Below are 27,951 nucleotides of genomic sequence, written 5' to 3' on the forward strand. Positions count from 1 at the left end.
CCCTCCCCCGTCTCTCTTGCCCCTTCCCCTTCTCTCGTGCCCCTTCCCCTGCTCTCGTCCCTTCCCTCTCTGTCCCTCCCCTTCCCCTCTCTTGCCCTCCCCCTTCCCTCTCTTCTCCCCTCCCCCTTCCTCTCTTCCCTCTCTTCCCGCCCCTTCCCTCTCTTCCCTCCCCTTCCCTCTCTTCCCTCCCCTTCCCTCTCTTCCCTCCCCGTCCCTCTCTTCCCCTCCCCGTCCGCTTGCCCCTCCCCTTCCTCTCTTCCCCTCCCCCTTGCCCGCGTCCCTTCCCTGCCCGTCTCCCTCCCCTTCCCTCTCTGTCCCCTCCCCCTTCCCTCTCTTCCCTTCCCCCTTCCCTCTCTTCCCTTCCCTCCTTCCCTCGTTCGCTTCCCCCTCCCCCTTCCCTCCCTTCCCGCTCCCTTCCTCCCCTTCCCGCTCTTCCCCTCCCCCTCCCTCTCGTCCCTCCCCCTTCCCTCTCTTCCCCTCCCCCTTCCCTCTCTTCCCCTCCCCCGTCTCTCTCTTCCCCGCCCCCTTCCCTCTCTTCCCCTCCCCCTTCTCTCTCTTCCCCTCCCCTTCTCTCTCTTCCCCTCCCCCTTCCCTCTCTTCCCCTCCCCCTTCCCTCTCTGTCCCCTCCCCCTTCCTCTCTTCCCCTCCCCCTTCCCCCTCTTCCCCTCCCCCTTCCCTCTCTTCCCCTCCCCCTTTCTCTCGTCGTCCCCTCCCCCTTTCCTCTCGTCCCCTCCCCCTTCCTCTCTTCCCCTCCCCCTTCCTCTCTTCCCCTCCCCCTTCCCGCTCGTCCCCTTCCCCTTCCTCTCGTCCTCCCTCTTCCCCTCCCCCTTCCCTCCCGCTCTGCCCCTTCCCTCTCTTCCCCTGCTCTCCCCTGGCACGCCGCTTTCCCCTTCCCTCTCTTCCCTTCCCCCTTCCCTCTCTTCCCTTCCCTCTCTCCCCTCCCCCTTCCCCTCCCTCTCTGCCCTTCCCTCTCTTCCCTCTCTTCCCTCCCCCTCCCTCTCTTCCCTTCCCCTTCCCTCTCTTCCCTTCCCTCTCTTCCTTCCCCCTTCCCTCTCTTCCCTTCCCCCTCCCTCTCTTCCCCTCCCCCCTTCCCCCCCCCCTTCCCCCCTCCCTCTCTTCCCCTCCCCCCTTCCCCCTCTTCCCCTCCCCCTTCCCCCTCCCCCCTTCCCCCTCCCCTTCCCTCTCTTCCCCTCCCTCTGCCCTCTCTTCCCCTCCCCCTTCCCTCTCTTCCCTCCCCTTCCCTCTCTTCCCCTCTCCCTTCCCTCTCTTCCCCTCTCCCTTCCCTCTCTTCCCCTCCCCCTTCCCTCTCTTCCCCTCCCCTTCCCTCTCTTCCCCTCCCCTTCCCTCTCTTCCCCTCCCCTTCCCTCTCTTCCCCTCCCCTTCCCTCTCTTCCCCTCCCCCTTCCTCTCTTCCCTCCCCCTTCCCTCTCTTCCCCTCCCCCTTCCCTCTCTTCCCCTCCCCCTTCTCTCTTCCCCTTCCCCTTCTCTCTTCCCCTTCCCCTTCTCTCTTCCCCTTCCTCTCTTCCCTCCCCCTTCCCTCTCTTCCCTCCCCCTTCCCTCTCTTCCCTCCCCTTCCCTCTCTTCCCTCTCTTCCCTCCCCCTGTCCCTCTCTTTCCCTCCCCCTTCCCTCTCGTCCCCTCCCCCTTCCCTCTCTTCCCCTCCCCTTCCCTCTCTTCCCTCCCCCTTCCCTCTCTTCCCCTCCCCCTTCCCTCTCTTCCCCTCCCCCTTCCCTCTCTTCCCCTCCCCCTTCCCTCTCTTCCCCTCCCCCTTCCCTCTCTTTCCCCTCCCCCTTCCCTCTCTTCCCTTCCCCCTTCCTCTCTTTCCCTTCCCCCTTCCCTCTCTTCCCTTCCCCCTTCCCTCTCTTCCCCTCCCCCTTCCCTCCCCTTCCTCTCTTCCCTCCCCGTCCCTCTCTTCCCCTCCCCCTTCCCTCTCTTCCCCTCCCCCTTCCTCTCTTCCCCTCCCCCTTCCCTCTCTTCCCCTCCCCCTTCTCTCTCTTCCCCTCCCCCTTCTCTCTCTTCCCCTCCCCTTCTCTCTCTTCCCCTCCCCCTTCTCTCTCTCCCCTCCCCTTCCCTCTCTTCCCCTCCCCCTTCCCTCTCTTCCCCTCCCCCTTCCCTCTCTTCCCCTCCCCCTTCCCTCTCTTCCCCTCCCCCTTCCCTCTCTTCCCCTCCCCCTTCCCTCTCTTCCCCTCCCCCTTTCCTCTCTTCCCCTCCCCCTTTCCTCTCTTCCCCTCCCCCTTTCCTCTCTTCCCCTCCCCTTCCCTCTCTTCCCCTTCCCTCTCTTCCCCTTCCCCTTTCCCTCTCCTTCCCTTCCCCTCTCTTCCCTCTCCTCCCCTTCCCCTCCCCTCTCTGCCCCTTCCCTCTCTTCCCCTCTCTTCCCCTCCCCCTTCCCTCTCTTCCCCTCCCCTTCCCTCTCTTCCCCTCCCCTTCCCTCTCTTCCCTCCCCCTTCCTCTCTTCCCCTCCCCCTTCCCTCTCTTTCCTCCCCCTTCCCTCCCCCTTCCCTCTCTTCCCCTCCCCCTTCCCTCTCTTCCCCCCCCCCTTCCCTCTCTTCCCCTCCCCTTCCCTCTCTTCCCCTCCCCTTCCCTCTCTTCCCCTCCCCTTCCCTCTCTTCCCCTCCCCCTTCCCTCTCTTCCCCTCCCCCTTCCCTCTCTTCCCCTCCCCCTTCCCTCTCTTCCCCTCCCCCTTCCCTCTCTTCCCCTCCCCCTTCCCTCTCTTCCCCTCCCCCTTCCCTCTCTTCCCCTCCCCCTTCCCTCTCTTCCCCTCCCCCTTCCCTCTCTTCCCCTCCCCTTCCCTCTCTTCCCCTCCCCCTTCCCTCCCCCTTCCCTCCCCTTCCCTCCCCCTTCCCTCCCCTTCCCTCCCCCTTCCCTCCCCCTTCCCTCCCCTTCCCTCCCCCTTCCCTCCCCCTTCCCTCCCCCTTCCCCTCCCCCTTCCCCCCCCCTTCCCTCCCCCTTCCCCTCCCCCTTCCCCTCCCCTTTCCCTTCCCCTCCCTTCCCACTCTCCCCCTCCCCTTCCCACTCTCCCCCTCCCCTTCCCACTCTCCCCCTCCCCTTCCCACTCTCCCCCTCCCCTTCCCACTCTCCCCCTCCCCTTCCCACTCTCCCCCTCCCCTGCCCACTCTCCCCCTCCCCTGCCCACTCTCCCCCTCCCTGCCCTCTCCCTTCTCCCCCTCCCTTATTCTCCCCGTCCATCCTTTCTCTCTTCCCCTCCCCCTTCTCTCTTCCCCTCCCCTCTCCCCTCCCCTCTCCCCCTCCCTTATTCTCCCCCTCCCTTATTCTCCCCCTCCATCCTTTCTCTCTCTTCCCCTCCCCCTTCTCTCTTCCCCTCCCCTTCTCTCTTCCCCTCCCCCTTCTCTCTTCCCCACCCCCTTCTCTCTTCCCCACCCCCTTCTCTCTTCCCCTCCCCCTTCTCTCTTCCCCTCCCCTCTCCCCCCTCCCTTATTCTCCCCACTCCCTTATTCTCCCCACTCCCTTATTCTCCCCCCTCCCTTATTCTCCCCCCTCCCTTATTCTCCCCCCTCCCTTATTCTCCCCCCTCCCTTATTCTCCCCCTCCCTTATTCTCCCCCTCCATCCTTTCTCTCTCTTCCCCTCCCCCTTCTCTCTCTTCCCCTCCCCTCTCCCCCTCCCTTATTCTCCCCCTCCATCCTTTCTCTCCCTACCCGCCCCTTTCCTCTCTGTGTCTCCCCTCCCTCCCTCAATCCCTCCCCTTTATCTTTCTCTATCTCTCCCTCCCTCTCCCCCCCTCTCACTCTGCTCGGTCCCCCACGCTCCCTCCTCTTTTTCCCCCTCCCCCCCCCCCATCTTCCTCCCTCCCCCCTCCCTTCCTGCAGCTCAGAGAGACAGGCTGAGAGAGAGAGAGAGAGAGAGACAGACTGAAAGAGAGAAAGAGAGAAAGAGAGAAAGAGAGAGATAACCAGGAAGAGAGTAGGAGACAGAGGGTCAGGGAGAGAAGAACTAGACAGTCAGGATTAAGAGGAACAAGAGACAGATTAGGGGGAGTAGGACATGAGAGACAGTCAGGGAGGGTGAGGGAGAGGAAGTGGTGAGAGACTCACAAGGGGGTGAGAGAGACAGACAAGGAATTTAGACAGACTGAAAAGGGTCAAAGAGGGACAGTCTGCAGGATCAGACAAGCAGACTGCAGGGTCAAGAAGGGACAGTCTGCAGGGGTCAGGGGATTCAGACAGGCCGAGTGAGGCTCAGACCGTCAGGGTCACCGCTGAAAGGAGACAGGGGAGACAGTCTAAGGATGCGGAGAGGTCTTATATAGGGAGACGGAGGTGACACAATATTTGGGATCAGACAGTCAGTTTTGGGTAATATTGAGAGTGTCAGACAGGGGTGTGACCGTTCAGTGTGTGTGACAATTGTGGCTGTGATAGTTCAGATTGTGACACGTGTGTGTGTGACGATTCAGAGTGTGACACTTGTGGGTGTGACACTTGTGAGTGTGACTGTTCAGTGTGACGTGTGTGTGTGAGTGTGACACTTGTGGGTGTGACACTTGTGAGTGTGACTGTTCAGTGTGACGTGTGTGTGTGACGGTTCAGAGTGACACTTGTGGGTGTGACACTTGTGAGTGTGACTGTTCAGTGTGACGTGTGTGTGTGACGGTTCAGAGTGACACTTGTGGGTGTGACACTTGTGGGTGTGACACTTGTGAGTGTGACTGTTCAGTGTGACGTGTGTGTGTGACGGTTCAGAGTGACACTTGTGGGTGTGACACTTGTGGGTGTGACGGTTCGGGGTACCAGCGATGGCCTCCAGTCCTGCCCCGTTGCCCCTGCTGCCCGCCCTGAGCTGCGCCCTGTGCCGGGATGTGCCCCGGGAGCCGGTCACCCTGCCCTGCGGGCACTGCATGTGCCGGGGATGCCTGGAGCGGGCATGGAGGGGGCAGGAGACATACCCTTCCTGCCCCAAGTGCCGCCCTGCCCCGCGGCAGTCCCCCGAGGGGGGGCAGAGGGGTGTGTGCGCGGAGCACGGGGAGAAGGTGCAGCTATTCTCCACGCAGGACGGGCGGCTGCTGTGTGCCCGCTGCAGGGGGGGCACGGAACAGCATCCTGTGCACACACTGCTCCCTATACAGGAGGCTGTGGGGGGCTACAAGGTGAGGAGGCCTATATATATACACATACACTTACAGTATATACACAGCTCCCTATACAGGAGGCTGTGGGGGGCTACAAGGTGAGGAGGCCTATATATACACATACACTTACAGTATATACACTGCTCCCTATACAGGAGGCTGTGGGGGGCTACAAGGTGAGGAGGCCTATATATATACACATACACTTACAGTATATACACAGCTCCCTATACAGGAGGCTGTGGGGGGCTACAAGGTGAGGAGGCCTATATATACACATACACTTACAGTATATACACTGCTCCCTATACAGGAGGCTGTGGGGGGCTACAAGGTGAGGAGGCCTATATATATACACATACACTTACAGTATATACACAGCTCCCTATACAGGAGGCTGTGGGGGGCTACAAGGTGAGGAGGCCTATATATATACACATACACTTACAGTATATACACAGCTCCCTATACAGGAGGCTGTGGGGGGCTACAAGGTGAGGAGGCCTATATATATACACATACACTTACAGTATATACACAGCTCCCTATACAGGAGGCTGTGGGGGGCTACAAGGTGAGGAGGCCTATATATATACACATACACCTACAGTATATACACAGCTCCCTATACAGGAGGCTGTGGGGGGCTACAAGGTGAGGAGGCCTATATATATACACATACACTTACAGTATATACACAGCTCCCTATACAGGAGGCTGTGGGGGGCTACAAGGTGAGGAGGCCTATATATATATACACATACACTTACAGTATATACACAGCTCCCTATACAGGAGGCTGTGGGGGGCTACAAGGTGAGGAGGCCTATATATATACACATACACTTACAGTATATACACAGCTCCCTATACAGGAGGCTGTGGGGGGCTACAAGGTGAGGAGGCCTATATATACACATACACCTACAGTATATACACAGCTCCCTATACAGGAGGCTGTGGGGGGCTACAAGGTGAGGAGGCCTATATATATACACATACACTTACAGTATATACACAGCTCCCTATACAGGAGGCTGTGGGGGGCTACAAGGTGAGGAGGCCTATATATATATACACATACACTTACAGTATATACACTGCTCCCTATACAGGAGGCTGTGGGGGGCTACAAGGTGAGGAGGCCTATATATATACACATACACTTACAGTATATACACAGCTCCCTATACAGGAGGCGGTGGGGGGCTACAAGGTGAGGAGGCCTATATATATACACATACACTTACAGTATATACACAGCTCCCTATACAGGAGGCTGTGGGGGGCTACAAGGTGAGGAGGCCTATATATATATATATACACATACACTTACAGTATATACACAGCTCCCTATACAGGAGGCTGTGGGGGGCTACAAGGTGAGGAGGCCTATATATATACACTTACAGTATATACACAGCTCCCTATACAGGAGGCTGTGGGGGGCTACAAGGTGAGGAGGTCTATATATATATACACATACACTTACAGTATATTCACAGCTCCCTTTACAGGAGGCTGTGGGGGGCTACAAGGTGAGGAGGCCTATATATATACACATACACCTACAGTATATACACAGCTCCCTATACAGGAGGCGGTGGGGGGCTACAAGGTGAGGCCGCACACGCACGCACGCACACACACACACACGAGGTGGGGCCTATAAATCCAGAAGAAACGGAATTACATATACTATTTTGTAGCCCGTGTACACGCACAAACCGATATATATATATATATATATATATATATATATATACACACACACACACTTATAAATATGAAGAGCTATTAACAAACGCAGGCATGCACATACAGATATGCACACACATGTATAAACATACACACGCCTAAATGACAGGCACGGATATTCACGTGCACACATTCAGTACACAGATACATACAAATGCATAGATAGCACACACGTATATGCACACACAGACATAACACACAACACAAATAGGTACATATACACATGTGCACACATGCACGCATAACACACAGATACACACACACACTTTTATACAAACATATACACACAGGCGCATAATACACATACACAGGTGCACACAGATACTGATAACACACATACTGTAGGTACACTCATACAAATGTACAGGCACAGATCACACCTACGGTACACATGTATGCACAGATATAAACATACACAGGTATACACAGATACTTACACATCAACAGTTATACTGTTATACACAGATACTTACACATACACGGACATACTAAACACAGATACTTGTACATACACAGGTATACACATATACTTACACATCCACAGGTATACTGTACACACACACACACACACACACACACACACACACACACACACACACACACACACACACACACACACACGTATACACAGATATACATCCACAGGTATAATGTACACAGATACACACACACACACACACACACGCAGGAATACACACACACTTATACTAGTATACACAGATACTTACACACACCTACACAAGTATACATGGTACTTGCACAAACACATACAGGTATACACACACAGGTATACACAGATACTTACATACACATACACAGGTATACATTGCTACTTACGCACACACACACACACAGATACATACACACGTATACTTACACATACACAGGTATACTGTACACAGATACTTGCGCACACAGGTATACACACACAGGTATACACAGATATTTATGCACACAGACGTATACACAGATACACACACACACTCGGGTATATACAGATACTTACACAGGTATACATGGATACTTACACACACATGTATGACCCACCCACTCCGTGTAACCTCTAGGACGAGTTGCTCTCTGCCATCGCCCCCCTGGAGTCCCGTATGAAGGAGCTGCAGCAGATGCAGTGTGCGCAGGAACAGATGATTGCTCAGCACAGGGTAAGTCACAGAACCTCTAGGACTGAACACAGCTGCACCTCTAGGACCGGGCGGCTGAGGCACGGGTAACGTGCACTGTTACCTCTATGGCTGGACAGCCCAGTACAAGGCTAAATTAATGCACACCCTGTCACCTCTAGGACTAGACAGCTCAGAGGAAGATAACATGTCACACAGCATCACCTCTAGGACTAGACAGCTCAGAGGAAGAAAACATGTCACACAGCATCACCTCTAGGGTTGATGGCTCAGATAAACAATTCCTGTCACCTCTAGGGATAGCTCAGAGAAAGATGTCACCTCTAGGACTGAGCCGCTTAGATGAATGGCACAAGGTATCACCTGTAGGCATACATAGTTCAGAGCATCCTTGCATGACCTCTAGGACTATACAGCTGAGAGAGCTCCTGTAATCCCCCTGCCCCTTTGCTCCCTTTAGGGAAACCTGCTGAGCACCAAGCACCACGTGAGCCTGGAGTTTGAGAAGCTGCATCAGTTCCTGCGGGAGAGGGAGGAGAGGCTCCTCAGGGACCTGCAGCAGGAGGGAGACCTCATCCTGGCCGAGATGGAGGAGAGTCTGAGCAAGATCAAGCAGAACTGCCAGGGGATCCTGCAAACCATCAGCAGCACCCAGCCCCGGCTGTACGAGCAGGACCCCATCAACTTCCTCACGGTAAGGACCCCCCCATTATAAGGCCCCCTCACCCAGCCCCGGCTGTACGAGCAGGACCCCATCAACTTCCTCACGGTAAGGTCCCCCCCATTATAACGACCCCTCACCCAGCCCCGGCTGTACGAGCAGGACCCCATCAACTTCCTCACGGTAAGGACCCCCCCATTATACGGCCCCCTCACCCAGCCCCGGCTGTACGAGCAGGACCCCATCAACTTCCTCACGGTAAGGACCCCCCCATTATAAGGCCCCCTCACCCAGCCCCGGCTGTACAAGCAGGACCCCATCAACTTCCTCACGGTAAGGACCCCCCCATTATAAGGACCCCCCATTATAAGGCCCCCTCACCCAGCCCCGGCTGTACGAGCGGGACCCCATCAACTTCCTCACGGTAAGGACCCCCCCATTATAAGGACCCCCCCATTTTAAGGCCCCCTCACCCGGCCCCGGCTGTACGACCGGGACCACATCAACTCCCTCACGGTAAGGACCCCCATTATAGGGCCCCTTCACCCAGCCCCGGCTGTACGAGCAGGACCCCATCAACTTCCTCACGGTAAGGACCCCCCCATTATAAGGCCCCCTCACCCAGCCCCGGCTGTACGAGCAGGACCCCATCAACTTCCTCACGGTAAGGACCCCCCCATTATAAGGCCCCCTCACCCAGCCCCGGCTGTACGAGCAGGACCCCATCAACTTCCTCACGGTAAGGACCCCCCCATTATAAGGCCCCCTCACCCAGCCCCGGCTGTACGAGCGGGACCCCATCAACTTCCTCACGGTAAGGACCCCCCCATTATAAGGACCCCCCCATTATAAGGCCCCCTCACCCAGCCCCGGCTGTACGAGCGGGACCCCATCAACTTCCTCACTGTAAGGACTCCCCCATTATAAGGACCCCCCCATTATAAGGACCCCTCACCCAGCCCCGGCTGTACGAGCGGGACCCCATCAACTTCCTCACGGTAAGGACCCCCCCATTATAAGGCCCCCTCACCCAGCCCCGGCTGTACGAGCGGGACCTTATTATCTGCCACACTTTTTAGAAAACCTTATTATAGAAGAAGTCCACATAGCACCGACATATATCCAGGGCACCTACTTTACCAACACCCTCCTTATAAGGACTGGCTGCGCACAGCACCCCTTATAAGGACTGGCGGCGCACAGCACCCCTTATAAGGACTGGCGGCGCACAGCACCCCTTATAAGGACTGGCGGCGCACAGCACCCCTTATAAACCACCTGGTTCTGCAGAGGACCACAACAACACCAATATACCTCCGTATAAGAACACCTCCTCACTGCCCGACTTGATACCCTGTTATAAGAACACCCATCTTATAGTAACAATCACATATAGGCTCATGTTTACTAAACAGTGCTACTCCATAGATACCATTCTGGATGATACACATGAATGGACCAGAAGGGGTATCGTCGAGCATGGTTTAGTAGATATGGGGCATTACCTGTTCCCCAGAGTATTAAAGAGGCAGTGTGCACAGCACTTACACCAAACAAACACACAAAACAATTATATCTTTTTTATATATTCCGTCTGATTACTTTTATTGAAAACGAATTACCTATGCGGCCGATCGATTAGTTCTCACGTGATCAATCAGCAAAGATCATGCTTCCCCGGGTTCACGTAATGGACGCCTTTCTGTTTCAATCAAGCCTTCAGTCCGTGTAACTCAGCAGCAACAATGTATCCTGATATCACTATGGTAACATTATCTATTGTTGCAGTTTGCTGCTCAAACTGCTGGGAACATCAGCAGCACTGATTTATTTGGATGGATTGCGCATTTAAAGTGATTACTATTTATTCTTTTTTTCACAGGACATAAAGTCTTGTATGGAAATGTAAGTATCTGCTCATTTGCTTGCAAAGGACAATGAGACGTTTCAAAGAGGCCAACCCATCTCATAGTGAGAGAGAGGCCAAGTGAGAGAGAGGCCCGCATCTTACAATGAGATGGGAACAGGTGTGGGGGAATCTTCCATCACAGAGAGTGGGGAGCAGAGTGTGAGATAGCTGTGCGTGTCATGAGAGGCGCAATGTGAGTGTGTGAACGTTAACATGAGAGAGAGCTGTGCGTCTTATGGTGAGAGATTGCTGTGCGTCTTATGGTGAGAGAGAGCTGTGCGTCTTATGGTGAGAGAAAGCTGTGCGTCTTATGGTGAGAGAGAGCTGTGCGTCTTATGGTGAGAGAGAGCTGTGCGTCTTATGGTGAGAGAGAGCTGTGCGTCTTATGGTGAGAGAGAGCTGTGCGTCTTATGGTGAGAGAGAGCTGTGCGTCTTATGGTGAGAGAGAGCTGTGCGTCTTATGGTGAGAGAGAGCTGTGTGTCTTATGGTGAGAGAGAGCTGTGTGTCTTATGGTGAGAGAGCTGTGTGTCTTATGGTGAGAGATTGCTGTGCGTCTTATGGTGAGAGAGAGCTGTGCGTCTTATGGTGAGAGAGAGCTGTGCGTCTTATGGTGAGAGAGCTGTGTGTCTTATGGTGAGAGATGGCTGTGCGTCTTATGGTGAGAGAGGGCTGTGCGTCTTATGGTGAGAGAGAGCTGTGCGTCTTATGGTGAGAGATGGCTGTGCGTCTTATGGTGAGAGAGAGCTGTGCGTCTTGTGGTGAGAGAGAGCTGTGCGTCTTATGGTGAGAGAGAGCTGTGCGTCTTATGGTGAGAGAGAGCTGTGCGTCTTATGGTGAGAGAGAGCTGTGCGTCTTATGGTGAGAGATGTGCATAGCGACAGATAGCTATACAGTGCGTTGATGACGTTTCTCTGTCTGCAGCTGTTACGAGGGGTACAGAGATGGTTTCCCAGCGCAGAATGTGGTAGCCCCACGAGATTTTGGCTACGGAGGGGTGAAGGATCTGATTCAATATACAGCCTGGAAGGACATGAAATCTTATATCAGTCCAGGTGAGAGAGGAGCCCCTGTGTTACCCAGCACTGGGGGAGGCTGGGGAGAGGGGCGCCCCCTGTGTTACCCAGCACTGGGGGAGGTTGGGGAGAGGGGGGCCCTGTGTTACCCAGCACTGGGGGAGGCTGGGGAGAGGGGGGGCCCTGTGTTACCCAGCACTGGGGGAGGCTGGGGAGAGGGGGGCCCTGTGTTACCCAGCACTGGGGGAGGCTGGGGAGAGGGGGGGCCTGTGTTACCCAGCACTGGGGGAGGCTGGGGAGAGGGGGGGCCTGTGTTACCCAGCACTGGGGGAAGTTGGGGAGAGGGGGGGCCTGTGTTACCCAGCACTGGGGGAGGCTAGGGAGAGGGGCGCCCCTGTGTTACCCAGCACTGGGGGAGGTTGGGGAGAGGGGGGCCCCTGTGTTACCCAGCACTGGGGGAGGTTGGGGAGGGGGCGCCCCTGTGTTACCCAGCACTGGGGGAGGTTGGGGAGAGGGTCGCCCCTGTGTTACCCAGCACTGGGGGAGGTTGGGGAGGGGCACCCCTGTGTTACCCAGCACTGGGGGAGGCTGGGGAGAGGGGGGGCCCTGTGTTACCCAGCACTGGGGGAGGTTGGGGAGACGGGGGCCCTGTGTTACCCAGCACTGGGGGAGGCTGGGGAGAGGGGCGCCCCTGTGTTACCCAGCACTGGGGGAGGTTGGGGCGGGGGGCGGCCCCTGTGTTACCCAGCACTGGGGGAGGCTGGGGAGAGGGGCGACCCTGTGTTACCCAGCACTGGGGGAGGCTGGGGAGAGGGGTGCCCCTGTGTTACCCAGCACTGGGGGAGGCTGGGGAGAGGGGGGGCCTGTGTTACCCAGCACTGGGGGAGGCTGGGGAGAGGGGGGGCCTGTGTTACCCAGCACTGGGGGAGGCTAGGGAGAGGGGCGCCCCTGTGTTACCCAGCACTGGGGGAGGTTGGGGAGAGGGGGGCCCCTGTGTTACCCAGCACTGGGGGAGGTTGGGGAGGGGGCGCCCCTGTGTTACCCAGCACTGGGGGAGGTTGGGGAGAGGGTCGCCCCTGTGTTACCCAGCACTGGGGGAGGTTGGGGAGGGGCACCCCTGTGTTACCCAGCACTGGGGGAGGCTGGGGAGAGGGGGGGCCCTGTGTTACCCAGCACTGGGGGAGGTTGGGGAGACGGGGGCCCTGTGTTACCCAGCACTGGGGGAGGCTGGGGAGAGGGGCGCCCCTGTGTTACCTAGCACTGGGGGAGGTTGGGGCGGGGGGCGGCCCCTGTGTTACCCAGCACTGGGGGAGGCTGGGGAGAGGGGCGCCCCTGTGTTACCCAGCACTGGGGGAGGCTGGGGAGAGGGGTGCCCCTGTGTTACCCAGCACTGGGGGAGGCTGGGGAGAGGGGGGGCCTGTGTTACCCAGCACTGGGGGAGGCTGGGGAGAGGGGGGCCCCTGTGTTACCCAGCACTGGGGGAGGCTGGGGAGGGGGGGGCCCCTGTGTTACCCAGCACTGGGGGAGGCTGGGGAGAGGGGGGCCGCTGTGTTACCCAGCACTGGGGGAGGCTGGGGAGAGGGGGGCCCCTGTGTTACCCAGCACTGGGGGAGGCTGGGGAGAGGGGGGCCCCTGTGTTACCCAGTACTGGGGGAGGCTGGGGAGAGAGGCGCCCCCTGTGTTACCCAGCACTGGGGGAGGTTGGGGAGAGGGGCGCCCCTGTGTTACCCAGCACTGGGGGAGGCTGGGGAGAGGCACCCCTGTGTTACCCAGCACTGGGGGAGGCTGGGGAGAGGGGGGGCCTGTGTTACCCAGCACTGGGGGAGGTTGGGGAGGGGCACCCCTGTGTTACCCAGCACTGGGGGAGGCTGGGGAGAGGGGGGGCCTGTGTTACCCAGCACTGTGGGAGGTTGGGGAGAGGGGGGGCCTGTGTTACCCAGCACTGGGGGAGGCTGGGGAGAGGGGCGGCCCCTGTGTTTCCCAGCGCTGGGGGAGGCTGGGGAGAGGGGGGGGCCCTGTGTTACCCAGCACTGGGGGAGGTTGGGGCGGGGGGCGGCCCCTGTGTTACCCAGCACTGGGGGAGGCTGGGGAGAGGGGCGCCCCCTGTGTTACCCAGCACTGGGGGAGGCTGGGGAGAGGGGCGCCCCTGTGTTACCCAGCACTGGGGGAGGCTGGGGAGAGGGGTGCCCCTGTGTTACCCAGCACTGGGGGAGGCTGGGGAGAGGGGGGGCCTGTGTTACCCAGCACTGGGGGAGGCTGGGGAGAGGGGGGCCTCTGTGTTACCCAGCACTGGGGGAGGCTGGGGAGAGAGGCGCCCCCTGTGTTACCCAGCACTGGGGGAGGTTGGGGAGAGGGGGGGCCTGTGTTACCCAGCACTGGGGGAGGCTGGGGAGAGGCGCCCCTGTGTTACCCAGCACTGGGGGAGGTTGGGGAGAGGGGGGGCCCTGTGTTACCCAGCACTGGCGGAGGCTGGGGAGAGGGGGGCCCCTGTGTTACCCAGCACTGGGGGAGGTTGGGGATAGGGTCGCCCCTGTGTTACCCAGCACTGGGGGAGGTTGGGGAGGGGGCGCCCCTGTGTTACCCAGCACTGGGGGAGGTTGGGGAGAGGGTCGCCCCTGTGTTACCCAGCGCTGGGGGAGGCTGGGGACAGGGTCGCCCCTGTGTTACCCAGCACTGGGGGAGGTTGGGGAGAGGGGGGCCCTGTGTTACCCAGCACTGGGGGAGGCTGGGGAGAGGGGGGGGCCCTGTGTTACCCAGCACTGGGGGAGGCTGGGGAGAGGGGGGCCCTGTGTTACCCAGCACTGGGGGAGGCTGGGGAGAGGGGGGCCCTGTGTTACCCAGCACTGGGGGAGGCTGGGGAGAGGGTGGGCCTGTGTTACCCAGCACTGGGGGAGGCTGGGGAGAGGGGGGGCCTGTGTTACCCAGCACTGGGGGAGGCTGGGGAGAGGGGGGGCCTGTGTTACCCAGCACTGGGGGAAGTTGGGGAGAGGGGGGGCCTGTGTTACCCAGCACTGGGGGAGGCTAGGGAGAGGGGCGCCCCTGTGTTACCCAGCACTGGGGGAGGTTGGGGAGAGGGGGGCCCCTGTGTTACCCAGCACTGGGGGAGGTTGGGGAGGGGGCGCCCCTGTGTTACCCAGCACTGGGGGAGGTTGGGGAGAGGGTCGCCCCTGTGTTACCCAGCACTGGGGGAGGTTGGGGAGGGGCACCCCTGTGTTACCCAGCACTGGGGGAGGCTGGGGAGAGGGGGGGGCCCTGTGTTACCCAGCACTGGGGGAGGTTGGGGAGACGGGGGCCCTGTGTTACCCAGCACTGGGGGAGGCTGGGGAGAGGGGCGCCCCTGTGTTACCCAGCACTGGGGGAGGTTGGGGCGGGGGGCGGCCCCTGTGTTACCCAGCACTGGGGGAGGCTGGGGAGAGGGGCGACCCTGTGTTACCCAGCACTGGGGGAGGCTGGGGAGAGGGGTGCCCCTGTGTTACCCAGCACTGGGGGAGGCTGGGGAGAGGGGGGGGCCTGTGTTACCCAGCACTGGGGGAGGCTGGGGAGAGGGGGGGGCCTGTGTTACCCAGCACTGGGGGAGGCTAGGGAGAGGGGCGCCCCTGTGTTACCCAGCACTGGGGGAGGTTGGGGAGAGGGGCGCCCCTGTGTTACCCAGCACTGGGGGAGGTTGGGGAGGGGGCGCCCCTGTGTTACCCAGCACTGGGGGAGGTTGGGGAGGGGGCGCCCCTGTGTTACCCAGCACTGGGGGAGGTTGGGGAGAGGGTCGCCCCTGTGTTACCCAGCACTGGGGGAGGTTGGGGAGGGGCACCCCTGTGTTACCCAGCACTGGGGGAGGCTGGGGAGAGGGGGGGCCCTGTGTTACCCAGCACTGGGGGAGGTTGGGGAGACGGGGGCCCTGTGTTACCCAGCACTGGGGGAGGCTGGGGAGAGGGGCGCCCCTGTGTTACCTAGCACTGGGGGAGGTTGGGGCGGGGGGCGGCCCCTGTGTTACCCAGCACTGGGGGAGGCTGGGGAGAGGGGCGCCCCTGTGTTACCCAGCACTGGGGGAGGCTGGGGAGAGGGGTGCCCCTGTGTTACCCAGCACTGGGGGAGGCTGGGGAGAGGGGGGGCCTGTGTTACCCAGCACTGGGGGAGGCTGGGGAGAGGGGGGCCCCTGTGTTACCCAGCACTGGGGGAGGCTGGGGAGGGGGGGGCCCCTGTGTTACCCAGCACTGGGGGAGGCTGGGGAGAGGGGGGCCGCTGTGTTACCCAGCACTGGGGGAGGCTGGGGAGAGGGGGGCCCCTGTGTTACCCAGCACTGGGGGAGGCTGGGGAGAGGGGGGCCCCTGTGTTACCCAGTACTGGGGGAGGCTGGGGAGAGAGGCGCCCCCTGTGTTACCCAGCACTGGGGGAGGTTGGGGAGAGGGGCGCCCCTGTGTTACCCAGCACTGGGGGAGGCTGGGGAGAGGCACCCCTGTGTTACCCAGCACTGGGGGAGGCTGGGGAGAGGGGGGGCCTGTGTTACCCAGCACTGGGGGAGGTTGGGGAGGGGCACCCCTGTGTTACCCAGCACTGGGGGAGGCTGGGGAGAGGGGGGGCCTGTGTTACCCAGCACTGTGGGAGGTTGGGGAGAGGGGGGGCCTGTGTTACCCAGCACTGGGGGAGGCTGGGGAGAGGGGCGGCCCCTGTGTTTCCCAGCGCTGGGGGAGGCTGGGGAGAGGGGGGGCCCTGTGTTACCCAGCACTGGGGGAGGTTGGGGCGGGGGGCGGCCCCTGTGTTACCCAGCACTGGGGGAGGCTGGGGAGAGGGGCGCCCCCTGTGTTACCCAGCACTGGGGGAGGCTGGGGAGAGGGGCGCCCCTGTGTTACCCAGCACTGGGGGAGGCTGGGGAGAGGGGTGCCCCTGTGTTACCCAGCACTGGGGGAGGCTGGGGAGAGGGGTGCCCCTGTGTTACCCAGCACTGGGGGAGGCTGGGGAGAGGGGGGGGCCTGTGTTACCCAGCACTGGGGGAGGCTGGGGAGAGGGGGGCCTCTGTGTTACCCAGCACTGGGGGAGGCTGGGGAGAGAGGCGCCCCCTGTGTTACCCAGCACTGGGGGAGGTTGGGGAGAGGGGGGGCCTGTGTTACCCAGCACTGGGGGAGGCTGGGGAGAGGCGCCCCTGTGTTACCCAGCACTGGGGGAGGTTGGGGAGAGGGGGGGCCCTGTGTTACCCAGCACTGGCGGAGGCTGGGGAGAGGGGGGCCCCTGTGTTACCCAGCACTGGGAGAGGTTGGGGAGAGGGGGGGCCTGTGTTACCCAGCACTGGGGGAGGTTGGGGAGGGGGGGGCCCTGTGTTACCCAGCACTGGGGGAGGTTGGGGAGAGGGCGCCCCTGTGTTACCCAGCACTGGGGGAGGTTGGGGATAGGGTCGCCCCTGTGTTACCCAGCACTGGGGGAGGTTGGGGAGAGGGTCGCCCCTGTGTTACCCAGCGCTGGGGGAGGCTGGGGACAGGGTCGCCCCTGTGTTACCCAGCACTGGGGGAGGTTGGGGAGGGGCACCCCTGTGTTACCCAGCGCTGGGGGAGGCTGGGGAGAGGGGGGGGCCTGTGTTACCCAGCACTGGGGGAGGTTGGGGAGAGGGGGGCCCTGTGTTACCCAGCACTGGGGGAGGTTGGGGCGGGGGGCGGCCCCTGTGTTACCCAGCACTGGGGGAGGCTGGGGAGGGGGTCGCCCCTGTGTTACCCAGCACTGGGGGAGGTTGGGGAGGGGCACCCCTGTGTTACCCAGCGCTGGGGGAGGCTGGGGAGAGGGGGGCCCTGTGTTACCCAGCACTGGGGGAGGCTGGGGAGAGGGTGGGCCTGTGTTACCCAGCACTGGGGGAGGTTGGGGAGGGGCGCCCCTGTGTTACCCAGCGCTGGGGGAGGCTGGGGAGAGGGTGGGCCTGTGTTACCCAGCACTGGGGGAGGTTGGGGAGGGGCGCCCCTGTGTTACCCAGCACTGGGGGAGGTTGGGGAGGGGCGCCCCTGTGTTACCCAGCACTGGGGGAGGTTGGGGAGAGGGGGGCCCTGTGTTACCCAGCACTGGGGGAGGTTGTGGAGAGGGGCGGCCCCTGTGTTACCCTGCACTGGGGGAGGTTGGGGAGAGGGGGGCCCCTGTGTTACCCAGCACTGGGGGAGGTTGGGGAGGGGCACCCCTGTGTTACCCAGCACTGGGGGAGGCTGGGGAGAGGGGGGGGCCCTGTGTTACCCAGCGCTGGGGGAGGTTGGAGAGAGGGGGGGCCTGTGTTACCCAGCACTGGGGGAGGTTGGGGAGGGGGCACCCCTGTGTTACCCAGCACTGGGGGAGGCTGGGGAGAGGGGGGCCCCTGTGTTACCCAGCACTGGGGGAGGTTGGGGCGGGGGGCGGCCCCTGTGTTACCCAGCACGGGGGGAGGTTGGGGAGAGGGGCGTCCCCTGTGTTACCCAGCACTGGGGGAGGTTGGGGAGAGGGGGGGCCCTGTGTTACCCAGCGCTGGGGGAGGTTGGGGAGAGGGGGGGCCTGTGTTACCCAGCACTGGGGGAGGTTGGGGCGGGGGGCGGCCCCTGTATTACCCAGCACTGGGGGAGGCTGGGGAGAGGGGCGCCCCTGTGTTACCCAGCACTGGGGGATGCTGGGGAGAGGGGGGCCCTGTGTTACCCAGCACTGGGGGAGGCTGGGGAGAGGGGCGCCCCTGTGTTACCCAGCACTGGGGGATGCTGGGGAGAGGGGGGCCCTGTGTTACCCAGCACTGGGGGAGGCTGGGGAGAGAGGTTGGGCGTGCTCTGTGTTGGGTGTGCTCTTTATATCTGTGCCACTGTTTCTTCACCAGTCTGTATGTCCTTTTTTGCAGTCGTCTTTAGGTCACTTTTGTTTCTCATTCTCTTTGGATGATGTCATTGTGTCTGTCTGGGTCACAGGTCCCTTCTGTCAGGGTCACTGTGGCATCCTGGGTCACATGTCCCTTCTGTCAGGGTCACAGGTCCCTTCTGTCAGGGTCACTGTTGCATCCTGGGTCACATGTCCCTTCTGTCAGGGTCACTGTTGCATCCTGGGTCACATGTCCCTTCTGTCAGGGTCACTGTTGCATCCTGGGTCACAGGTCCCTTCTGTCAGGGTCACTGTTGCATCCTGGGTCACAGGTCCCTTCTGTCAGGGTCACTGTTGCATCCTGGGTCACATGTCCCTTCTGTCAGGGTCACTGTTGCATCCTGGGTCACATGTCCCTTCTGTCAGGGTCACTGTTGCATCCTGGGTCACATGTCCCTTCTGTCAGTGTCACTGTTGCATCCTGGGTCACAGGTCCCTTCTGTCAGGGTCACTGTTGCATCCTGGGTCACAGGTCCCTTCTGTCAGTGTCACTGTTGCATCCTGGGTCACATGTCCCTTCTGTCAGTGTCACTGTTGCATCCTGGGTCACAGGTCCCTTCTGTCAGTGTCACTGTTGCATCCTGGGTCACAGGTCCCTTCTGTCAGGGTCACTGTTGCATCCTGGGTCACAGGTCCCTTCTGTCAGGGTCACTGTTGCATCCTGGGTCACAGGTCCCTTCTGTCAGGGTCACTGTTGCATCCTGGGTCACAGGTCCCTTCTGTCAGGGTCACTGTTGCATCCTGGGTCACAGGTCCCTTCTGTCAGGGTCACTGTTGCATCCTGGGTCACAGGTCCCTTCTGTCAGTTTCACTGTTGCATCCTGGGTCACAGGTCCCTTCTGTCAGTGTCACTGTTGCATCCTGGGTCACAGGTCCCTTCTGTCAGTGTCACTGTTGCATCCTGGGTCACAGGTCCCTTCTGTCAGTTTCACTGTTGCATCCTGGGTCACAGGTCCCTTCTGTCAGTGTCACTGTTGCATCCTGGGTCACAGGTCCCTTCTGTCAGGGTCACTGTTGCATCCTGGGTCACAGGTCTCTTCCTGCCATGTCACTGGACACCCTGCACTAGGTTGGACAGTGGGCCATGGCTGATTTCTAATGGCCTTTCCCCATCTCCCTCCAGCTCTCCCCAATATAATCATGGACCCCAGCAGTGCTCATCTCAACTTGGTCCTCTCTGAAGACCTGACGAGTGTGAAATACAGCGACACTAAGCAGCCGCTGCCCGAAAATCCGCGTAGGTTCGACTACTGCTGCTGCGTTCTGGGCACCGAAGGCTTCACCTCGGGCCGACACTACTGGGCAGTGGAGGTCGGCAGCAAGACCAAGTGGAACCTCGGCCTGGCCAAGGAATCGGTCAACAGGCGCGGCGGGATCACCCTCTCCCCGGAGAACGGCTTCTGGATCCTCTGGCTGAGGAATGGGCACGAGTTCAAGGCCTTGGATGTCCCATACCGGGCTCTCACCTTGAGGAACAAACCCCTGAGGGTCGGGATATTCCTGGACTATGAGGGGGGTCTTCTGTCCTTCTACAATGCTGATGACATGTCCCACATCTACACCTTCGTCACCTCCTTCTCCGAGACCGTGTACCCCTACTTCTGCCCTTGCCTGAATGACTCGGGGAAGAACGGAGGGCCCTTGAAGATTCTCCACCACACACCATAACGTGCGGGGGAATTATATAAGGGGAGGGAGTATTATAAAGGTTTAAGGGCTGAGAAAAGGCTTCATTCCACCCAACCACCTAAATATGAAAAGTGAATCTCCTAATTCGGCCCCTTTCTCGGGATAGAGGGTTATCGGGTGGAGATTCGGGACAGGTGATGAAAGAATAACAATGCAGGGCGAGGTGGGATAACATTAGGGTACGTATTCCCACACATTGTAATATAAGTGTTTATTGTGAGGGCCGCGGGGAGAGGTTTAGTTTCTATATCCCATCCCCACCTCCATGGTCCGCCTGTCTCTGAGGGGACATTCGGTCCGACTTGAGGTCTTTTCCTTTGCAAACCCTAATACACAAGGCCATCTGGCAAATGGGTTGTTAGGGTTTGTCTCATGCTATTATCTTGTGTAAAATCTCAATAAACATGTAACTGCATTAGATCAGACGCCTCATTTTTCCTGGACCCCCCCCCCATTGTAAGAGCAAAGTGCCGGTGGTGTACTCGGGTGTGTAGGATGCAGTAAAACATCACCCTATAAAATCTCCTGATTCCTCGAGCGTTCCCAATGTATGGCGAGGATCTGTTAGACCATCTTAGCAGCTTAACGTGGAGAAATAGCTTAAAAACATGTCACTGGGCCATGGGTTTTATTAGCAAGAAAGCTTTTTATTGACTGCAGTCTCCTCTTCCCGTACAAACCCCCCACACTCACAGCTCTGTCACAGCCCCCACCCTGCAGCCCCCTCTCCTCTTCCCGTACAAACCCCCCACACTCACAGCTCTGTCACAGCCCCCACCCTGCAGCCCCCTCTCCTCTTCCCGTACAGACCCCCCCACACTCACAGCTCTGTCACAGCCTCCACCCTGCAGCCCCCTCTCCTCTTCCCGTACAGACCCCCCACACTCACAGCTCTGTCACAGCCCCCACCCTGCAGCCCCCTCTCCTCTTCCCGTACAGACCCCCACACTCACAGCTCTGTCACAGCCCCCACCCTGCAGCCCCCTCTCCTCTTCCCGTACAGACCCCACACTCACAGCTCTGTCACAGCCCCCACCCTGCAGCCCCCTCTCCTCTTCCCGTACAGACCCCCCACACTCACAGCTCTGACACAGCCCCCCATCCTGCAGCCCCCTCTCCTCTTCCCGTACAGACCCCCCACACTCACAGCTCTGTCACAGTCCCCCATCCTGCAGCCCCCTCTCCTCTTCCCATACAGACCCCCCACACTCACAGCTCTGTCACAGCCCCCCACCCTGCAGCACCCTCTCCTCTTCCCGTACAGACCCCCCACACTCACAGCTCTGTCACAGCCCCCCACCCTGCAGCCCCCTCTCCTCTTCCCATACAGACCCCCCACACTCACAGCGCTCTGTCACAGCCCCCATCCTGCAGCCCCCTCTCCTCTTCCTGTACAGACCCCCACACTCACAGCTCTGTCACAGCCCCCCACCCTGCAGCCCCCTCTCCTCTTCCCGTACAGACCCCCCACACTCACAGCGCTCTGTCACAGCCCCCCATCCTGCAGCCCCCTCTCCTCTTCCCGTACAGACCCCCCACACTCACAGCGCTCTGTCACAGCCCCCACCCTGCAGCCCCCCTCTCCTCTTCCCATACAGACCCCCACACTCACAGCTCTGTCACAGCCCCCACCCTGCAGCCCCCTCTCCTCTTCCCGTACAGACCCCACACTCACAGCTCTGTCACAGCCCCCATCCTGCAGCCCCCTCTCCTCTTCTCGTACAGACCCCCCACACTCACAGCTCTGTCACAGCCCCCCATCCTGCAGCCCCCTCTCCTCTTCCCGTACAGACCCCCAACACAGCTCTGTCACAGCACCCATCCTGCAGCCCCCTCTCCTCTTCCCGTACAGACCCCCCACACTCACAGCTCTGTCACAGCCCCCACCCTGCAGCCCCCTCTCCTCTTCCCGTACAGACCCCCACACTCACAGCGCTCTGTCACAGCCCCCCACCCTGCAGCCCCCTCTCCTCTTCCCGTACAGACCCCCACACTCACAGCTCTGTCACAGCCCCCCACCCTGCAGCCCCCTCTCCTCTTCCCGTACAGACCCCCCACACTCACAGCTCTGTCACAGCCCCCACCCTGCAGCCCCCTCTCCTCTTCCCGTACAGCCCCCGCTCTGTCACAGCCCCCCCTCCTGCAGCCCCCTGTCCTCTTCCCGTACAGACCCCCCACACTCACAGCTCTGTCACAGCCCCCATCCTGCAGCCCCCTCTCCTCTTCCCGTACAGACCCCCACACTCACAGCTCTGTCACAGCCCCCCACCCTGCAGCCCCCTCTCCTCTTCCCGTACAGACCCCCCCACTCACAGCTCTGTCACAGCCCCCCATCCTGCAGCCCCCTCTCCTCTTCCCGTACAGACCCCCACACTCACAGCTCTGTCACAGCCCCCTCTCCTCTTCCCGTACAGACCCCCACACTCACAGCTCTGTCACAGCCCCCACCCTGCAGCCCCCTCTCCTCTTCCCGTACAGACCCCCCACGCTCACAGCTCTGTCACAGCCCCCCATCCTGCAGCCCCCTCTCCTCTTCCCGTACAGACCCCCACACTCACAGCTCTGTCACAGCCCCCCACCCTGCAGCCCCCCTCTCCTCTTCCCATACAGACCCCCCACACTCACAGCTCTGTCACAGCCCCCCACCCTGCAGCCCCCCTCTCCTCTTCCCGTACAGACCCCCCCACACTCACAGCTCTGTCACAGCCCCCACCCTGCAGCCCCCTCTCCTCTTCCGTACAGACCCCCCACACTCACAGCGCTCTGTCACAGCCCCCCACCCTGCAGCCCCCTCTCCTCTTCCCGTACAGACCCCCCACACTCACAGCTCTGTCACAGCCCCCCATCCTGCAGCCCCCTCTCCTCTTCCCGTACAGACCCCCCACACTCACAGCTCTGTCACAGCCCCCACCCTGCAGCCCCCTCTCCTCTTCTCCCGTACAGACCCCGCTCTGTCACAGCCCCCCCATCCGCAGCCCCCTCTCTTCCCATACAGACCCCCCACACTCACAGCTCTGTCACAGCCCCCCATCCTGCAGCCCCCTCTCCTCTTCCCGTACAGACCCCCACACTCACAGCTCTGTCACAGCCCCCCACCCTGCAGCCCCCCTCTCCTCTTCCCGTACAGACCCCCCCCACTCACAGCTCTGTCACAGCCCCCCATCCTGCAGCCCCCTCTCCTCTTCCCGTACAGACCCCCACACTCACAGCTCTGTCACAGCCCCCCTCTCCTCTTCCCGTACAGACCCCCACACTCACAGCTCTGTCACAGCCCCCACCCTGCAGCCCCCTCTCCTCTTCCCGTACAGACCCCCCCACGCTCACAGCTCTGTCACAGCCCCCCATCCTGCAGCCCCTCTCCTCTTCCCGTACAGACCCCCACACTCACAGCTCTGTCACAGCCCCCCACCCTGCAGCCCCCTCTCCTCTTCCCATACAGACCCCCCACACCTCACAGCTCTGTCACAGCCCCCCACCCTGCAGCCCCCTCTCCTCTTCCCGTACAGACCCCCACACTCACAGCTCTGTCACATCCCCCACCCTGCAGCCCCCTCTCCTCTTCCCGTACAGACCCCCACACTCACAGCTCTGTCACAGCCCCCCACCCTGCAACCCCCTCTCCTCTTCCCGTACAGACCCCCCACACTCACAGCTCTGTCACAGCCCCCCATCCTGCAGCCCCCTCTCCTCTTCCCGTACAGACCCCCCCACTCTCACAGCTCTGTCACAGCCCCCATCCTGCAGCCCCCCTCTCCTCTTCCCGTACAGACCCCCACACTCACAGCTCTGTCACTGCCCCCCACCCTGCAGCCCCCTCTCCTCTTCCCGTACAGACCCCCACACTCACAGCTCTGTCACAGCCCCCATCCTGCAGCCCCCTCTCCTCTCCTGTACAGACCCCCCACACTCACAGCTCTGTCACAGCCCCCACCCTGCAACCCCCTCTCCTCTTCCCGTACAGACCCCCCACACACAGCTCTGTCACAGCCCCCACCCTGCAGCCCCCCTCTCCTCTTCCCGTACAGACCCCCACACTCACAGCTCTGTCACAGCCCCCCACCCTGCAGCCCCCTCTCCTCTTCCCGTACAGACCCCCACACTCACAGCTCTGTCACAGCCCCCATCCTGCAGCCCCCTCTCCTCTCCCCTCCCCCCGTACAGACCCCCCCACTCACAGCTCTGTCACAGCCCCCCACCCTGCAGCCCCCTCTCCTCTTCCCGTACAGACCCCACACTCACAGCTCTGTCACAGCCCCCACCCTGCAGCCCCCTCTCCTCTTCCCATACAGACCCCCCACACTCACAGCTCTGTCACAGCCCCCACCCTGCAGCCCCCTCTCCTCTTCCCGTACAGACCCCCCACACTCACAGCTCTGTCACAGCCCACATCCTGCAGCCCCCTCTCCTCTTCCCGTACAGACCCCCCACACTCACAGCTCTGTCACAGCCCCCCATCCTGCAGCCCCCTCTCCTCTTCCCGTACAGACCCCCCACACTCACAGCTCTGTCACAGCCCCCACCCTGCAGCCCCCTCTCCTCTTCCCGTACAGACCCCCCACGCTCACAGCTCGGTCACAGCCCCCCATCCTGCAGCCCCCCTCTCCTCTTCCCGTACAGACCCCCACACTCACAGCTCTGTCACATCCCCCACCCTGCAGCCCCCCTCTCCTCTTCCCGTACAGACCCCCCACACTCACAGCTCTGTCACAGCCCCTCATCCTGCAGCCCTGCAGCCCCCTCTCCTCTTCCCGTACAGACCCCCCACACTCACAGCTCTGTCACATCCCCCACCCTGCAGCCCCCTCTCCTCTTCCCGTACAGACCCCCACACTCACAGCTCTGTCACAGCCCCCACCCTGCAGCCCCCTCTCCTCTTCCCGTACAGACCCCCCACACACAGCTCTGTCACAGCCCCCACCCTGCAGCCCCCTCTCCTCTTCCCATACAGACCCCCACACTCACAGCTCTGTCACAGCCCCCACCCTGCAGCCCCCTCTCTTCCCGTACAGACCCCCCACACTCACAGCTCTGTCACAGCCCCCACCCTGCAGCCCCCTCTCCTCTTCCCATACAGACCCCCCACACTCACAGCCCCCACCCTGCAGCCCCCTCTCCTCTTCCCGTACAGACCCCCCACACTCACAGCGCTCTGTCACAGCCCCCCATCCTGCAGCCCCCTCTCCTCTTCCCGTACAGACCCCCCACACTCACAGCGCTCTGTCACAGCCCCCATCCTGCAGCCCCCTCTCCTCTTCCCGTACAGACCCCCACACTCACAGCGCTCTGTCACAGCCCCCACCCTGCAGCCCCCTCTCCTCTTCACGTACAGACCCCCCACACTCACAGCTCTGTCACAGCCCCCACCCTGCAGCCCCCTCTCCTCTTCCCGTACAGACCCCCCACACTCACAGCTCTGTCACAGCCCCCACCCTGTAGCCCCCTCTCCTCTTCACGTACAGACCCCCACACTCACAACTCTGTCACAGCCCCCCATTCTGCAGCCCCCTCTCCTCTTCACATACAGACCCCCCACACTCACAGCTCTGTCACAGCCCCCACCCTGCAGCCCCCTCTCCTCTTCCCGTACAGACCCCCCCACACTCACAGCTCTGTCACAGCCCCCACCCTGCAGCCCCCTCTCCTCTTCCCGTACAGACCCCCACACTCACAGCTCTGTCACAGCCCCCACCCTGCAGCCCCCTCTCTTCCCGTACAGACCCCCCACACTCACAGCTCTGTCACAGCCCCCACCCTGCAGCCCCCTCTCCTCTTCCCATACAGACCCCCCACACTCACAGCCCCCACCCTGCAGCCCCCTCTCCTCTTCCCGTACAGACCCCCCACACTCACAGCGCTCTGTCACAGCCCCCCATCCTGCAGCCCCCTCTCCTCTTCCCGTACAGACCCCCCCACACTCACAGCTCTGTCACAGCCCACATCCTGCAGCCCCCTCTCCTCTTCCCGTACAGACCCCCACACTCACAGCTCTGTCACAGCCCCCCATCCTGCAGCCCCCTCTCCTCTTCCCGTACAGACCCCCCACACTCACAGCTCTGTCACAGCCCCCACCCTGCAGCCCCCTCTCCTCTTCCCGTACAGACCCCCCACGCTCACAGCTCGGTCACAGCCCCCCATCCTGCAGCCCCCTCTCCTCTTCCCGTACAGACCCCCACACTCACAGCTCTGTCACATCCCCCACCCTGCAGCCCCCTCTCCTCTTCCCGTACAGACCCCCACACTCACAGCTCTGTCACAGCCCCCCATCCTGCAGCCCCCTCTCCTCTTCCCGTACAGACCCCCACACTCACAGCTCTGTCACATCCCCCACCCTGCAGGCCCCCTCTCCTCTTCCCGTACAGACCCCCACACTCACAGCTCTGTCACAGCCCCCCATCCTGCAGCCCCCTCTCCTCTTCCCGTACAGACCCCCCACACACAGCTCTGTCACAGCCCCCACCCTGCAGCCCCCTCTCCTCTTCCCATACAGACCCCCACACTCACAGCTCTGTCACAGCCCCCACCCTGCAGCCCCCTCTCTTCCCGTACAGACCCCCCACACTCACAGCTCTGTCACAGCCCCCACCCTGCAGCCCCCTCTCCTCTTCCCATACAGACCCCCCACACTCACAGCCCCCACCCTGCAGCCCCCTCTCCTCTTCCCGTACAGACCCCCCACACTCACAGCGCTCTGTCACAGCCCCCCATCCTGCAGCCCCCTCTCCTCTTCCCGTACAGACCCCCCACACTCACAGCGCTCTGTCACAGCCCCCATCCTGCAGCCCCCTCTCCTCTTCCCGTACAGACCCCCACACTCACAGCGCTCTGTCACAGCCCCCACCCTGCAGCCCCCTCTCCTCTTCACGTACAGACCCCCCACACTCACAGCTCTGTCACAGCCCCCACCCTGCAGCCCCCTCTCCTCTTCACGTACAGACCCCCCACACTCACAGCTCTGTCACAGCCCCCACCCTGCAGCCCCCTCTCCTCTTCCCGTACAGACCCCCCACACTCACAGCTCTGTCACAGCCCCCACCCTGTAGCCCCCTCTCCTCTTCACGTACAGACCCCCACACTCACAACTCTGTCACAGCCCCCCATTCTGCAGCCCCCTCTCCTCTTCACATACAGACCCCCCACACTCACAGCTCTGTCACAGCCCCCACCCTGCAGCCCCCTCTCCTCTTCCCGTACAGACCCCCCACACTCACAGCTCTGTCACAGCCCCCACCCTGCAGCCCCCTCTCCTCTTCCCGTACAGACCCCCCACACTCACAGCTCTGTCACAGCCCCCACCCTGCAGCCCCCTCTCCTCTTCCCGTACAGACCCCCCACACTCACAGCTCTGTCACAGCCCCCACCCTGCAGCCCCCTCTCCTCTTCCCGTACAGACCCCACACTCACAGCTCTGTCACAGCCCCCCATCCTGCAGCCCCCTCTCCTCTTCCCGTACAGACCCCCCCACTCACAGCTCTGTCACAGCCCCCATCCTGCAGCCCCCTCTCCTCTTCCCGTACAGACCCCCCACACTCACAGCTCTGTCACAGCCCCCACCCTGCAGCCCCCTCTCCTCTTCACGTAGAGACCCCCCACACTCACAGCTCTGTCACAGCCCCCCATCCTGCAGCCCCCTCTCCTCTTCCCGTACAGACCCCCACACTCACAGCTCTGTCACAGCCCCCACCCTGCAGCCCCCTCTCCTCTTCCCGTACAGACCCCCCACACTCACAGCTCTGTCACAGCCCCCATCCTGCAGCCCCCCTCTCCTCTTCCCGTACAGACCCCCCCACACTCACAGCTCTGTCACAGCCCCCATCCTGCAGCCCCCTCTCCTCTTCCCGTACAGACCCCCCACACA

At 61.3% G+C, this 27,951-nt stretch overlaps 1 protein-coding gene across 1 annotated transcript; it reads left to right on the plus strand.

Annotated features, from left to right (window-relative positions):
* The first annotated feature begins 3,780 nt into the window (after positions 1-3,780).
* LOC142463586 (zinc-binding protein A33-like) lies at positions 3,781-20,516 on the plus strand. Its single transcript, XM_075566531.1, has 6 exons — positions 3,781-5,101; positions 7,909-8,004; positions 8,444-8,677; positions 10,527-10,549; positions 11,476-11,606; positions 19,531-20,516. The coding sequence occupies exons 1-6, from the start codon at positions 4,751-4,753 to the stop codon at positions 20,073-20,075; spliced, it is 1,380 nt and encodes a 459-aa protein (XP_075422646.1). The 5' UTR covers positions 3,781-4,750; the 3' UTR covers positions 20,076-20,516.
* Positions 20,517-27,951: the final 7,435 nt, after the last annotated feature.

The sequence above is a fragment of the Ascaphus truei genome, chromosome 11 (assembly GCF_040206685.1).
Source record: "Ascaphus truei isolate aAscTru1 chromosome 11, aAscTru1.hap1, whole genome shotgun sequence".
Lineage (NCBI taxonomy): Eukaryota > Metazoa > Chordata > Amphibia > Anura > Ascaphidae > Ascaphus > Ascaphus truei.